The sequence below is a fragment of the Bufo bufo genome, chromosome 1, assembly GCF_905171765.1.
Source record: "Bufo bufo chromosome 1, aBufBuf1.1, whole genome shotgun sequence".
Taxonomy (NCBI): domain Eukaryota; kingdom Metazoa; phylum Chordata; class Amphibia; order Anura; family Bufonidae; genus Bufo; species Bufo bufo.
The window spans coordinates 591,847,023-591,863,188 of NC_053389.1; the positions used below are offsets into that span (position 1 = coordinate 591,847,023).

Here is a 16,166-nt window from a genome sequence, read left to right on the forward strand (position 1 = left end):
TAGGTGTAGAATACTACATAACATGCACAAGAATGTATTTGGTCATAAATCCTTGTCTCTCCACAGATCAGGTACAGTGTGTCTAGATGTCATCAATCAAACCTGGACAGCTCTGTATGGTGAGTTTCTTTGTGTAACCCATTGTGTAAGCTAAAGCAACATTTTGTGCGTTATACAGTATGTTTTCAGCCCGCTCACACTTCTATAAAAAATAGGAAATGCTAACAGTTATAGATAATTAGTAATAATTAGAATGTATGCTTACCCATTTTCACCCCTCCCTCCCAGCTCTGGCACTCCACTTCTACCAGTTGGGTGGTTTGTTTGCCTGCAGCAGAGATGACTTGCCTATATACTCCACATGAATGCTGCTGCCAGTCACTGGCCTCAGTGGTCATGCGGCATATAGCGCTGTGGGTCTGGTGTATATGGGCAAGTAATTTCTGCAGTCATTAAAATGTATTCACAGCTGGAGCAACAGAGGATGAAATGGGAAAGTTTACATTCTTTATATCACAATTGCGGTCTGGGGGATGTTTTTGAAGTAAGTTGGACAAAAACTTTAAGTTGGTATAATAATTAAAAATAACAGTATAATCACCGACTACCCCATACACATGATGTCCTGGTCCGAAGAAGGGGGTGGGCTGCCAAACACTGGCTAGCCCCATGCACTATAAAACAAGTGTGTGTATACATTGTTCAGTACCTTTTTATAGTGTGTTGTTCCTTTTAAAGGCGACTTCAAATTGTCCTTCAAAAGACTGCCAGGAAAAATCTCCAAAGCAACGACTGATGCAAATCACTGTTGAAATTGTTGATTTTTACAAATGATTGGTTTTAGCTAAATTTAACTTTGGAAAACTTCTTTATCTTATTGCAGATCTTACCAATATATTTGAGTCCTTTTTGCCCCAGCTGTTGGCCTACCCAAATCCAATAGATCCACTTAATGGAGATGCTGCAGCTATGTACTTACATCGACCAGAGGAGTACAAACAAAAAATTAAAGGTGAGTTTCCATTTAGAAGTAATGGAAGTATCATTCAGAAGCAAAAAGTATTGCCAACATAACGCTCAACGGTCCATCTCTAATCCATATGGAGAAGGGTAAAAAAGACAGTTTTTCTCGCTTTATAAGACGTACTCTTCCCCCCCCCCCCCCAAAAAAAAAGTGGGGGAAAGTAGCCGTGCGTCTTATAAAGCGAATAGACCTAATAGGCGAGTGTGGCGGCATAACGTGAACAGGGCTGTGCCGCGCTCTCCACCCTACCCGTCCACCTCTCCTGTTTGTCCGCGGGTCTGTGCCGCTTACGATGCCTGGACGGCGGCTTGCTTCTGTCTCTGCCCCCCGGCTGCTGTGCCGTGTGTCTGCTCCTAGCCCCGGGACATCTGCAGTTACAATCCTCCCAGGGCTCGCTCCAGTCTCACCGAGCCGCCTACATACACCCAGATCACACTCTCCTCTGACAGGCTTCCCCATCTCCATGGGAACCTCCCAGAGCTAAAGTGTAGTGTCTGATAAGAGGTTCGCAATCGCAGGGCTAAAGTGTAGCGTCTGCTCGGAGGTTTACGACTGCACAAACTCGATCCTACACCTCGAACTAAGGGCCTATATATTTCTTATTATAGATTTCCCATCCCCAGTCAATCTCTATTTCATCATGGTATCCTATTTTAATATGACATATTATATGCATAGTGAGTACTGCAGATAAGCGATTACTGCTAGTTTAGCAAAGCAGCACTGCTAGGGACTGCTGCATACACTTTATTTGTGATGGCTGGACTACTATAACTGGGGCCCAATGTAATGGGGTCAAATCCCCCCCCCCCATAACAGTCATCTACAGATCCCCCAATAAGTGTCCTCCACAAATCCCTCTAACACTGCCCACAGATCCCCCATAACAGTCCGCCATCCACAGACCTCCCATTAGTTCAAAACCCACGAAAAGCACACCATTTGGTTCAAAATATTTTATTTTCTTAATTTCCTCCACAAAAACCTAGGTGCGTCTTATCAGGTACGTCTTATAAAGCGAAAAATACGGTAGTTTTCTATATGCAGCAGCATTGCTATAGGGGTCTCGGGAGAGATATTTGCCACCCACATTGCATCTCTCACCACAGTCAGTAGTAACCAGCCTGCTGAGAAGCGTCAAGGCCCAAAATGATGGCCAGCGAAGCTGTAAATGACGCTACCCAGAATCGAGAAACAGTTGGTAAATGAAGTTCTGGTTTGAGTATGGGATCTGTAATACTGTTTGGGGAGAACCCCTGTAATTAAGCATATGGCGAGTTAGTAACTTTTTTTTTTTTTTTGATGGATTCAGATACATGGAGATACCGTAGAGCCCCAAAGAGTTCTATGGGAGGCATATTACAGCTTTGTGCAACTTGAAGTTGTACTGTACCAAAAATAAAAACATTATGGTTCTCAGAATTTGGGAACATATGAGCCCTTACTTGGGTAATTTATACACTAGGGCCAGTGATCCTACATCTTTCTGTATTTGACCTAGAAATCTTCTGTTCTTCACATATGTTAGGTGGGACAAGCTCATTTCATCTTTATAACACCATCCAATCCTGTGTGATTTTATAGCGTAGTAGGAAGTAGGGTTGCATCGCGTATCGAATTATCGATACCCACTCGATACTTTCGTACTGGTGGCAGAATCACATAGCTGGCACCCGACCTCTGACAGGGAGCTGCAATCAGCGGCAGTTAACCCCACAGATGCCACAACTGAGGGGTTAACTGCTGCCAATCACAGCTCCCTGTCATAGAGGTCGGGTGTCGGCTATGTGATTCTGCTGCCGGCACCCGCCTCCTGTATCTGTATATCTGTATTAAACGTTAATTATCTTCACTGGTGTGCCCCCCCCCCCCCCCCTCCAGTATTAAAAACATTGGTGGTGCAGTGCTACCTGCCCAACTCCCCCAATATTATAATCATTGGTGGCAGCGGCCACAGGGTCCCCTCCGCCCTCTTCATTGGTGGTGTAGTGGCAGTTGTGATTGGAACCCCAGCAGTGAAGTCACTGGGCTCCGATCTGTTCCCATGGTAAGCTCCCGGCTGCTGTGTGTACTATACACGGTCCCTGCTGCCCTGTGCAAAGTCCTATTCACCCTAATAGAGCTCTATTAGGGTGAATAGGTCAAGGGATTAAAAGATCCCAGGCTCTAACTCCTAAGGGGGGAAATTTATTAAATAAAAGTTAATAAAAAGTAAAAAAATAAATAAAAAATATTAAGTATAAAACACCCCCTTTCCCAATTTTACATATAAGATATATAAATAAACATATTACATATCGCCACGTCTGAAAAGTCCAAAAACTATTAAATATAAAAAAATCCTATGCAGCGAACGGTGTAACAGAAAAAAAATATATATAAAACTGCATGATTCCCTTTTTTTTTTTTTTTTTTGTCACCTTGTTCCTACAAAAAGGATAGGATAGGACTATTTGATTATGGGCTGGACGGAACCTATGAATGCACGCAGCTTTTTTGGTATTTAATTTTTTTCGCATGTTATCGAGTATTGGAATACTTTTTTTATGGTATCGTGACAACCCAATAGGAAGGGTGGTTTAGCCAAAGTGCTGTCATCTTTATTGAGAACCAGCTGAAATATACAGCTTGGCTTCCACTTCAACTGCTGCACTGTTTTGATCCTGGCCGTTTAACCCTGTTAGAACCTCTGTGGTAAATTGTAACTGGCATCAAAATGGTTAAACTGGTTGGACAGTTTAAGCAGTTAACCTAATGCGTGCAATCATCTTGGTTGCTGATGGATTGGTATGGTGGTCGCCACTTCCAGTAAAAAGTGTTTTTGTTTTCTTTTTTTACAATGGAACTTTATGATGAACGGATGATCAGTCTGAGGCTTGTGTATGTTAAACGGATAGGAAAAAACGTGATGTGAACCCAGCCTAAATTTTTTTTTTTTTTTTACCGGACTCTGCAGGAAACAAGAACGTGGTTTTCTAACGTTAAACGGAGGCATAAAACGTGATGCGAACCCACCCTTACCCAAGTATCTATATCCAATTTGCCCAAAAAAAAACCTTCATCTATGCACTTTGGGAGGTTCACTTTAGGCCTCATTCACACAACTGTATTTTCAGTCCACATCTGCTCTGCATTTTATTTTATTTTTTTTGCAGAGAACTCGCAGACTCATTCATTTCTAGGGGGCTCAAAAAAATGCTGACATCACATGGATATCATCCATGTGCTGACAGCATCTGTGTGGCTGTGCCGCAAATGATAGAACTTGTCCTCTTGTCCATTTTGCAGACAAGGCTAGACATTTTGACTGAGGCCCACGGACAGTGCAGGATGCACATGGCCGGTATCCACATTTTAGCCTCATGTTGGTGGCGGCTTATATCTTCAAAGCCTCTTATTTGACGTGCATGCTTATGCAGCAGCATGTTCAGAGCTTGGCCCTTATATAGCATGCCTGCTCTTTCCCTCCCTTCCCTCCCTTCTCTCGGTGCTTTGACATGCAATGCTTAGAGCACCAGACGAAAGCACAACGGGCTCATAAACTTTCTATTAAGTCCATCTCGTATCCGGCAGCAAGGGGAGAGAACGAGCCTAGCGTGCATTTCTCTCCACACGTTGTATAGATCAGTGGGAGTATGACCTCTGCTGTTAAAAAATAAAAAAAATTCATGTCATTTAACATATTAAGGCTTTCTGAAAACAGCGAACCTTTAAATGCAGGTTTTTTTTATGCTTTTTTTAAAAATTGTAGCATGTTTTGACATTTTTCCCCCCTTGTTTTCTGGCATTTTGACCTATAGTAGACGTGTGTTGCATTTTTGTATGGAGTTTTTTTAACCAATGTATTTTTTTTTTTCATACTGCTCTACAGGAGGGGGGTACATCATTTCCTTTATAAAAAAAAACACAGGGCTTGGGGGGGGAGAGAATAATTAAGAAACTCATGCTGTTTGGCCACAAACTCCTAAAAACACAGAACTCTGTGTGGCAGCACCCTCACTAGCACTAACCTGCAGTGACCACAGTGCTCAGATGTAGGGAAGTAAGAAGTATCATATCACACACAGGTTGGTTTGTAGTCTGTTAATATGTGGCTGCAGTTGTATTAACCTAGTGCATGCAATTCTGTATGGGAGCTGTATACACTGAATGGCATGATCATTAAACAAACCGTAGCAATAAAGAAAATAATAAAATGCTTCTATTCAAACATTTGTATAACCTTAGAGTCCCAGAGAATTTTTTGTTTTTGCGATTTCATTTTTCCTCCCTGCCTTCTCAGAGCCATAACTTTATTTTTTCTTTCTATTCACATAGCCGTAAGAGGGATTATCTTTTGTGGGACAAGTTTTACGTTCTAATAGTACCACTTAATATTGCACATGATATAGGGGGGGGGGGGGATCCAAATGGGCTGGAACTGGGAGAAAAATGCAATTTTGCCACAGTTTTGCAGGTTCTGTCTCTACAGCGTTCCCTATGTGATAAAACTAACCTGTTCCCTTCATTCTCTGGGTCAGTATGATTGCAATGATGCCACATGTGCTGTATTTTTCGCCCCCTGCACCAAGCCTTACCTTACCAGACCATTATATCAGGGCTCTGCGACTGCGCGGGACTTAGAATGTGGCTGGGGCGCCTCTCTCATAGTGCGCCTGCGTGTGTACTTTTTTTTCCCTTTAAGTACACACGCAGGCGCACTGAGAGAGGCGCCCCAGCCACATTCTAAGTCCCCGCACAGTCGCAGAGCCCTGATATAATGGTCTGGTAAGGCTTGGTGCAGGGGTCCTGTCCCTGACTCATCTCAGGTTAATTTGCATATGTATTAAATCGTTTTTTTTACACAATAAAAGCACACAGAGCTATTGCGGATGTGCTAGCGGCCATCTAGCAACCCATGTCCTCAGCTCTATACACAATCCCGGGGACAGGTTCCCTTTAACCACCTCAGCCCCCAGTGCTTAAACACCCTGAAAGACCAGGCCACTTTTTACACTTCTGACCTACACTACTTTCACCGTTTATTGCTCGGTCATGCAACTTACCACCCAAATCAATTTTACCTCCTTTTCTTCTCACTAATAGAGCTTTCATTTGGTGGTATTTCATTGCTGCTGACATTTTTACTTTTTTTGTTATTAATCGAAATTTAACGATTTTTTTGCAAAAAAATGACATTTTTCACTTTCAGTTGTAAAATTTTGCAAAAAAAACGAGATCCATATAGAAATTTTGCTCTAAATTTATAGTTCTACATGTCTTTGATAAAAAAAAAATGTTTGGGTAAAAAAAAAATGGTTTGGGTAAAAGTTATAGCGTTTACAAACTATGGTACAAAAATGTGAATTTCCGCTTTTTGAAGCAGCTCTGACTTTCTGAGCACCTGTCATGTTTCCTGAGGATCTACAATGGCCAGACAGTACAAACACCCCACAAATGACCCCATTTCGGAAAGTACACACCCTAAGGTATTCGCTGATGGGCATAGTGAGTTCATAGAACTTTTTATTTTTTGTCACAAGTTAGCGGAAAATGATGATTTTTTTTTTTTTTTTTTTTTTTTTTCTTACAAAGTCTCATATTCCACTAACTTGTGACAAAAAATAAAAACGTCTATGAACTCACTATGCCCATAACGAAATACCTTGGGGTCTCTTCTTTCCAAAATGGGGTCACTTGTGGGGTAGTTATACTGCCCTGGCATTCTAGGGGCCCAAATGTGTGGTAAGGAGTTTGAAATCAAATTCTGAAAAAAATGACCTGTCAAATCCGAAAGGTGCTCTTTGGAATATGGGCCCCTTTGCCCACCTAGGCTGCAAAAAAGTGTCACACATCTGGTATCTCCGTACTCAGGAGAAGGTGGGGAATGTGTTTTGGGGTGTCATTTTATATATACCCATGCTGGGTGAGAGAAATATCTTGGCAAAAGACAACTTTTCCCATTTTTTTATACAAAGTTGGCATTTGACCAAGATATTTATCTCACCCAGCATGGGTATATATAAAATGACACCCCAAAACACATTCCCCACCTTCTCCTGAGTACGGAGATACCAGATGTGTGACACTTTTTTGCAGCCTAGGTGGGCAAAGGGGCCCACATTCCAAAGAGCACCTTTCGGATTTGACAGGTCATTTTTTTCAGAATTTGATTTCAAACTCCTTACCACACATTTGGGCCCCTAGAATGACAGGGCAGTATAACTACCCCACAAGTGACCCCATTTTGGAAAGAAGACACCCCAAGGTATTCCGTGAGGGGCATGGCGAGTTCCTAGAATTTTTTATTTTTTGTCACAAGTTAGTGGAAAATTATGATTTTTTTTTTTTTTTTTTTTTTTCATACAAAGTCTCATATTCCACTAACTTGTGACAAAAAATAAAAAATTGATTTTTTTTGATTTTGTTCTCACAAAGTCTCCCTTTCCGCTAACTTGGGACAAAAATTTCAATCTTTCATGGACTCAATATGCCCCTCAGCGAATACCTTGGGGTGTCTTCTTTCCAAAATGGTGTTATTTGTGGGGTGTTTGTACTGCCCTGGCATTTGAGGGTCTCCGCAATCATTACATGTATGCCCAGCATTAGGAGTTTCTGCTATTCTCCTTATATTGAGCATACGGGTAATGAGATTTTTTTTTTCCGTTCAGCCTCTGGGCTGAAAGAAAAAAATGAACGGCACAGATTTCTTCATTCGCATCGATCAATGTGGATGAAAAAATCTCTGCCAAAAAAAGAAAAAGGAGGGGAAAGGCGTCTGCCAGGACATAGGAGCTCCGCCCAACATCCATACCCACTTCAGCTCGTATGCCCTGGCAAACCAGATTTCTCCATTCACATCAATCGATGTGGATGAATAAATCATTGCCGGGATTTTTTTTTTTATATATACAAAGTGTTTGCCAAAGTATATGAACACCGCCACCTCCTCAGCTCATATGCCTCGGCAAACGTATCTTTTACTGCAGAGGAGAAATCTCGTCTTGCAGCGCCGCATACACCGACTTGCGTGTAATCTGACAGCAGCGCAATGCTTCTGTCCGAATGCACATCAGTGCTGCAGCTAGTCGATCGGTTGGTCCACCTGAAAGGTAAAAAAAACAAAACAAAAAAGAAAAAACCAGGCCGCAAAGCAATAACTTTATTAACTGTTGAACAGAACATAGAAACTTTTTTTAAACTTTTTTAACTGAACATTTAACTTTTTTACTTACCGGTATTTTTTTTTTTGTTTAGTTTTTTTTACCTTTTATAGAACAAACCTCTCCTTCCCCATGGGACAATGTGCAAAGCGCAAATCGCCCAAAGATGCGGCGAAGTACATTATGCACTTTATCCCAGGTGAAAGGAGAGGTTTGCAGCAGCTGTGAGTGAATGGGCCCTAATAGCCCTGTGTGCCTGTCCTGGTGAGATGTGATCCCTATGCTAAGTGTACCTGTGTGTGGTACTTCCGGAAACACTCTCCATAGCATAGGGCAGGGTGGTCAGCACAGTCAGGACAGAAATAGCGGGTGTCACGCCTTATTCCACTCCTGCTACAGACACGACATCTTTTTCGGGGTGACGGTTGGGTTGAGGTACCAGGAACGACACTGGGGAAATGTCGCTCGTGTAGACGGCTAACTACACTGGTGGATGGGGCCACGGAACCTCCTGGGTAAAGGAGGTTCTCGATGATCTCTTCCTGGAATTTGAGGAAGGATCCTGTTCTCCCAGCCTTACTGTAGAGAACAAAACTATTGTAGAGCGCCAATTGAATTAAATATACAGACACCTTCTTATACCAGCGTCTGGTTCTGCGGGAAACTAAATACGGAGACAACATCTGGTCATTGAAGTCCACCCCTCCCATGAGCGCATTATAGTCGTGGACACAGAGGGGCTTTTCAATGACACGGGTTGCTCGCTCAATTTGGATTGTCGTGTCTGCGTGAATGGAGGAGAGCATGTAAACGTCACGCTTGTCTCTCCATTTCACCGCGAGCAGTTCTTCGTTACACAAGGCAGCCCTCTGCCCCCTTGCAAGACGGGTGGTTACAAGCCGTTGGGGGAAGCCCACGCGACTAGTTCGCATGGTGCCACAGGCGCAAATCCGTTCTAGAAACAAATGCCTAAAGAGGGCCACACTTGTGTAGAAATTGTCCACATAAAGATGGTACCCCTTGCCGAATAAGGGTGACACCAAGTCCCAGACTGTCTTCCCACTGCTCCCCAGGTAGTCAGGGCAACCGACCGGCTCCAGGGTCTGATCTTTTCCCTCATAGATCCGAAATTTGTGGGTATAGCCTGTGGCCCTTTCACAGAGCTTATACAATTTGACCCCATACCGGGCACGCTTGCTTGGGATGTATTGTTTGAAGCCAAGGCGCCCGGTAAAATGTATTAGGGACTCGTCTACGCAGATGTTTTGCTCAGGGGTATACAAATCTGCAAATTTCAGGTTGAAATGGTCTATGAGGGGCCGAATTTTGTGGAGCCGGTCAAAAGCAGGGTGGCCTCTGGGACGGGAGGTGGTATTGTCGCTAAAATGCAGAAAACGTAGGATGGTCTCAAATCGTGTCCTGGACATAGCAGCAGAGAACATGGGCATGTGATGAATTGGGTGCGTTGACCAATATGACCGCAATTCATGCTTTTTTGTCAGGCCCATGTTGAGGAGAAGGCCCAAAAAAATTTTAAGCTCGGAAACTTGGACTGGTTTCCACCGGAAAGGCTGGGCATAATAGCTTCCCGGGTTAGCGGTTATAAATTGTGTGGCATACTGGTTGGTCTCTGCCACGACTAAGTCCAAGAGCTCCGCAGTCAAGAACAGCTCAAAAAATCCCAGGGCCGAACCGATTTGAGCCGTCTCAACCCGAACTCCAGACTGGGCGGTGAAAGGGGGAACTACTGGTGCGGCTGAAGTTGGTGACTGCCAATCAGGATTTGCCAGCACCTCAGGGACTCTAGGGGCTCTACGGGCCCGTCTTTGCGGTGGCTGCGACGGGGTAACTATTGCACGTGCCACCGTACCAGCTTCAACTGCCCTTCTGGTGCTCGCTACTTCACCAGGTTGTACGGCAGTGCTGGTACTAGGTCCAGGAAGGGCTGCGCTGCTGGTGTATGCCTCACCACGTGATCCGGCAGCGACAGCCCCACTCTGCTGCTCTTGAAGCGGATCCTGCGTAACCTGTGGTCTAGCGACATGGGGCCGGGTACGCCTGGTGCTGCCAGGGACCTCCACCTCCTCGTCCGAACTTTGGGTCAGAGAGCCACTGCTTTCCACAGGTTCATATTCTGACCCGCTAGATTCGTCAGATGAGGGTTCCCACTCCTCATCCGACTGGGTCAGAATCCTGTAGGCCTCTTCAGAAGAATACCCCCTGTTTGACATTTTGGACTACTAAATTTAGGGGTATTCCCTGAGACTACCCAAGAAAAAAAGCAAACCTGTCTTACAAAGGGGAGGCTAGCGAAGTACCGGAGGCTGCTGCGGTTGATAAAAAATATCAAAACTGATTTTTTTATCGCCGCAGTGCGTGTAAAATGAATGTGCAGTGATCAAAAAATAATAATTTTTTGTCACTGCGGTGGGGCGGGCGTGGGTGAACGCACGTGTGGGCGACCGATCAGGCCTGATCGGGCAAACACTGCGTTTTGGGTGGAGGGCGAGCTAAGGTGACACTAATACTATTATAGATCTGACCGTGATCAGTTTTGATCACTTACAGATACTATAAAAGTACAAATGCTGATTAGCGATACGCTAAACAGCGAATAAAAGTGACTGCGGTGGGGTGGGCGCTAACTGACGCTAACTACCTAACCAAGGGGCCTAAACTATCCCTAAAACCTAACAGCCAATACCAGTGAAAAAAAAAAAGTGACAGTTTACACTGATCACTTTTTTTCCTTTCACTAGTGATTGACAGGGGCGATCAAAGGGGTGATCAAAGGGTTAATTGGGGTGCAGGTGGGTGATCTGGGGCTAAGGTGTAGTGTTGGTGTACTCACAGTTCAGTCTGCTCCTGTGCTGGATCCAACCGACGAAAAGGACCAGCACAGGAGCAGACAAGCCATATAACAGATCATATTTACTAATATGATCTGTTATATGACTTTGGATTGGATTTTTTGAAAATCGCCAGCCTGCCAGCCAATGATCGTTGCTGGCAGGCTGGTGACGAACTTGTTCTTTGAATTTTGCCGGCCCGCGATGCGCATGCGCGGGCTGGCTTGGAGCGAAATCTCGCGTCTCGCGAGATGACGCGTATATGCGTGACTCTGCGCAGCGCTGCCACCTCCGGAACGCAATCCTGCGTTAGGCGGTCCGGAGGTGGTTAAAAATCACTATTACCGGAAAACCCATTTAGGCCTCTAGGCACATGACCATGCGAATTGCAGATCCACAAAATATGGATACTGTATATCCAAGTTTGGTGGCTCTCTCACTGATTACTAGTGGAATAGGTGCACTGCCTGATATTGAGTGACGCCCAAACCTTGTTTCAAAATATGGATACTATTCATGTTGTATCTGTATTTTTTGCGGAGCTGTTGATTGTGGTCCGTGGTCCACATTTTGCAGACAAGTATATAACATATTTTTTGCAGAACAGACACTGATGCGGAAAGCATGTCAGAATATTTATACTGCTCTGATAAGCAGTTTAATTTATTTATGTAAACAAGTTAGGATCTATAATGGGGGAGATTCCAACTTGTTTTCCACAAATAAAAAGATAACAAGAGCTTGTGATTTGTGCTAAGTTGATGACAAAAGGAAGACAGTTGTATGCAAAATATATGTATTAATATTTCAGTAAAATAAAAAATAAAAAAATATATATTTATATTCGAGATAAAATTGGTGGCAATTAAAGAATAATCAATAATATGCAATCAAGAAGACAAAATAACCTATAGGGTATAGATATAATCAATCTGGTATCTTGGTAATAACTAACACAAAAGAAAACTTGAGATTGACACTTGATTTCTCACAGCGAACAGATTTTCCGGTTTGAAAGTTAGGCTTTCACTATGTTATATAATATATATCAATTCAATTAGACCATCTGACTAGAACTACAATCAGTTCTCTGGAGATCACACAATTGTATATATATCAATTATATAGATTAATCTCCCTAGATTGAAAAGACACCATTGATGCTGCAGGTACAATTATCTCTAATCAATCTAGATCCTACAGCGAACAATATGGTCTATTTAAATATATATATGGGTATATGGCAATCAGTTGCCTAATATACAGTCAAAAATGTATACTATGCCAGAGAATCTGTCTGGAAGAAATCGGCATCAATGTTCAAGTTCAAGTTTGTGGCTTTCCTGGATTGATCTGATGGATGGATCGATCTGATGTGATGATGCGATCTCATGTGATGTTCCCCTTTTCTGGCTTCTACATTTATCCCCCCCCCTAGAAGGGGGCTTGACCTGAATTTTCATGTGACCATTGATATTATCTGTATTTTTTTTCAATACTGTTTCTTACTCATTACCACCACCAGAGGGCACTAGCGTTCTATGTAAGAGTTGGTGTAATTACAAATCAAATCTTAAATTTTCTTCTAATTTTGTAAAAGATAACCTCTGACCTAAATCTAGGATCATGTTATAAATATAGATAAGAATGGCATTTAGGCTTACTACTGTCAGACATCCAGTCTACTAGAACGATATATGATTTGAAACAACTTTCTATTATATGACTATACCAATACAGGCCACTAGGTGGCAGCATTGTATGTGTATAGTGCAAATGGTGTTCAATGGTGTCTATATAGACATCAATGAACACAATAGGCAATCTAATGATTGCCAATTGTCACCCAAGGTAAAGAGTAAAAAAAAAAAAGGTTTTGCAAAATAAAAGTTCAAATCACCCCCCTTTCCTTAAAATAAAAATACTTAAACAATAAAAAAAATAAACATCATGAGCATCGCCGCATGCGAAAATGCCCATACTATTAAAATATAACAATATTAATGGCAAATGACGTAACGGGAAAAAAATAAAAACAGACAATTTGAATTTTTTTTTTTGTCACTTCAACTACCCAATAATTTTATAAAAAGTGATCAAAAAGTCGCACACACTTCAAATTGGTATCACTGAAAAGAACAGATTGTCTCGCAAAAAATGAGCCCTCACACAGCCCCGTAGACATAACTACAAAAAAGTTATAGGGGTCAGAATATGGTTATAAAAATAATAATTTTTCCCTCCAAAGGTTTAGTTTTTTTTTTTTTCAGTATTAAAACGCAAGAGAGAAAAATTATACAAGTATGGTATCGTTGTAACTGTACTGACCTGGAGAATGAAGATAACAGGTCAATTTTACCGCATAGTGTACAGTGTAAAAAAAAATAAACCTTTATCAGAATTGCATTTTTTCCAAATTCTACCCCATTTGGATTTTTTTTTTCCTGCTTCCTACTACATGGTATGAAACGTAAATGGTGCCATTAGAAAGTACAACTTGTCCCGCAAAAAATAAGCCCTCATAAGGCTATGTGAATGGAAAAATATTAAAACGTTTGGACTATGCGAAGGTGGGGAGTGAAAAACAAAAGCAAAAATGGAAAATCCCAGGGTCCTTAAGGGGTTAATCAGCTTGACAGGTTGAACAAGCCCACTTGCCCACACTCTTCTCAAAACTGGAGTGAGTGGTGTAAAATTTGTAATTGTAGCAACATTTTTTGCACAATTAGGCCCAAAAAGTCACAGTACCCTATAATTGAAGCCAGAAGTGTTCGGATTGATAAATTCTCCCCATACCCTTAGTTCTTAACCCTTTTAGGACCAGGCTTTTTTCCATTTTTGCATTTTCATTCTTTACTCACTGCCTTCCCATCTTTCTAATGGCTCCCTTTATGGTTGCATAAAGTGTAGTGGGAAGCGGGGGGGGGGGGGGCTGGGTGCTCCACACTCGCCCTTTTGCTCCCTTGATCCTCGCTAGGGGATACCGGTGCATGGCTGGGAGCACGCACTTCCGGTTTGAGGGGTTAAAAATGTGTGATCAACATTTTTGTTGACTGCATACATTACCCATGGGTGTCTGCTATTTAAAATAATTAAACTTATTTTCTCATATGCTCAAGCTGTCCATTCCTTTTGGGAGAAAACCTTTAAATACTGGACATTGTTTGATAGCATGAACTGCATGTTTGAGTTCTCTCCAGAGTGGCTCAACGAGGCTGGGGTCAGGGCCAGTGTACAACCTTTACTTCTGCTACGGCCACGGTCTAGTCTACTTAGACTTGTGTTTGTTGGATCATTTGTCATGTTGGAAAGTCCAAGTATGGCCCATGCACATTGTCCTGGCTAATGAATGCAAATTCTCCTTCATTATTTTCTGGTAAAATGTTGACTTTATCCTGCCATCAATTTTGGCTCTCCCAAGCAGCAGAGATCTACCTACATGCCTTCATTTCTCTCCAAATATAGAGCTTATGGTTGTGAACATAAAAGCTTAGTTTTTGTCGCATTTTGTGGCACTGAACTATTTTTGTTATCTCCTTATTGGGGATACTGAAATGACCACGCCACTTTGTTCTGGGATTTAAGTAGAAGTTGCTCGTGGGGGGTTTCTTTGCACTGCATTCCTCTAGTATTCTATTTGGGATTCACATAATTTGTGACAAGTTCCTTCCTTACCCTTTTGATGTGTTTTTATTGAAATTAAAAAATTATAAACTTTTTTTTTTTTATAATGCAAGCGAGCTCCAGATTTAATCTGTCCTTTTTTTTTTTTTCCTTTTTTTTTTTCCTTGTCTAGAGTACATCCAGAAATATGCAACAGAAGAGGCGCTTAAAGAACAAGAAGAGCGCACAGGAGATAGCTCATCTGAAAGCTCAATGTCTGACTTCTCGGAAGATGAAGCCCAGGACATGGAGTTGTAGTAGATACAATCTGCTTTTCGGAAGCGAAAAACAAATACAAAGACTTATTTCCTAACCCAGAAAAGCAGACTATAATATTCATATTTAAACAAAGCAATTTTTTTATTACTAAACAAGGTTTTTATGAATAATAGCATTGATATATCATCACCCTTTAGGTCTTGATTTTCCTGATCATTTTGCAACCCAATGTTCATAGCGTATGCCCCTTGCCCGCCCCCCCCCCCCACATTCCATTTTGGTAGCTGTGTGCATGAGTTCAGCAGTCCAACGTTGTACGCTACTTGAACTGAGGAAAAAGACCACAAATAACAATTCTGACTGCTGTGATACATAGTTTTCAAGTAGTATTGTCCTCTTTACCAACACCCTGCCAAGTGGATCATGCCTCGGACTCTGCTGGAGTAGTACGTTCTCTAAACCCATATGGTGTACATTGAGGCAAATTGTGCACGAGGAAAACAAACTTCCATGGAATGTGTGCTTTTTGGGGCACTAGTTGGTGTTGCTCTTGTCCCTTCCCAGCCCCTTTTTTTGTTTTAATACAAATTTAGTTAAAAAAAAAAAAAAGACTTAAAATGGCCCCTATGAATGGGTTTCATACATGCCTGTTGTCCGTTTTTAATTACAGTTTTTTCATTTTTAATGTTGATTTATCACCCTTCTTTAAAGCCAAGAGGGCTGAGAGTATGACAATGTTTCATTTGATAATATGGTGATGTGTTCCATCTTGTAGGAGTTGATTCATTTGGAGATGGTGTTGGGGGTGTGCGGAACCAGTGGTGAAGTGACCCATTGCTGTTGTTTCCCTTTAGAGAAAAGAGGGTGGTGAATTGTATGACCTAATTTACTTTCAAATATAGAGACAACTTCAAATATGTGTGATATTATTCCCGGTTTTTCAGCTCACGGGGGTGTTGGTATCACAACAGGATTTTTTACAGTCGTGTCCTTTTAAGATCTACTCATTATTCAGAAGGGTTCAATTTTAAGGTCTATCATTCAGTTAAGCCCTTAATTAAGAAATGTATGCTAAAATACCTAAATACATGACATTTTTCCAACTATAGTAGACTTTCAACTAGGATTTTCTACATGGGCTGCTTTACAGCTGTCTGTTCTCCATCGCTGTCACTAGGAAGAAACCAGTCCTGTCTCCTGTGAAAGTACAAAGTGCTCTTAAAACTCGCATACCATTTTTTTGCTGCAGATGTCTCCTGGAGATGTAGC

General features: G+C 42.0%; 1 protein-coding gene across 1 annotated transcript in view; it reads left to right on the forward strand.

Annotated features, from left to right (window-relative positions):
* Positions 1-15,808, forward strand: part of UBE2H (ubiquitin conjugating enzyme E2 H) — a 56,912-nt gene extending 41,104 nt beyond the window's left edge. Inside the window, exons 5-7 of the mRNA XM_040413440.1 lie at positions 67-119; positions 884-1,012; positions 14,812-15,808. Coding sequence (XP_040269374.1) covers positions 67-119; positions 884-1,012; positions 14,812-14,936 — 307 coding nt within the window. The 3' untranslated portion in view covers positions 14,937-15,808. The remainder of the gene's footprint in view (positions 1-66; positions 120-883; positions 1,013-14,811) is intronic.
* The last annotated feature ends 358 nt before the right edge of the window (positions 15,809-16,166 follow it).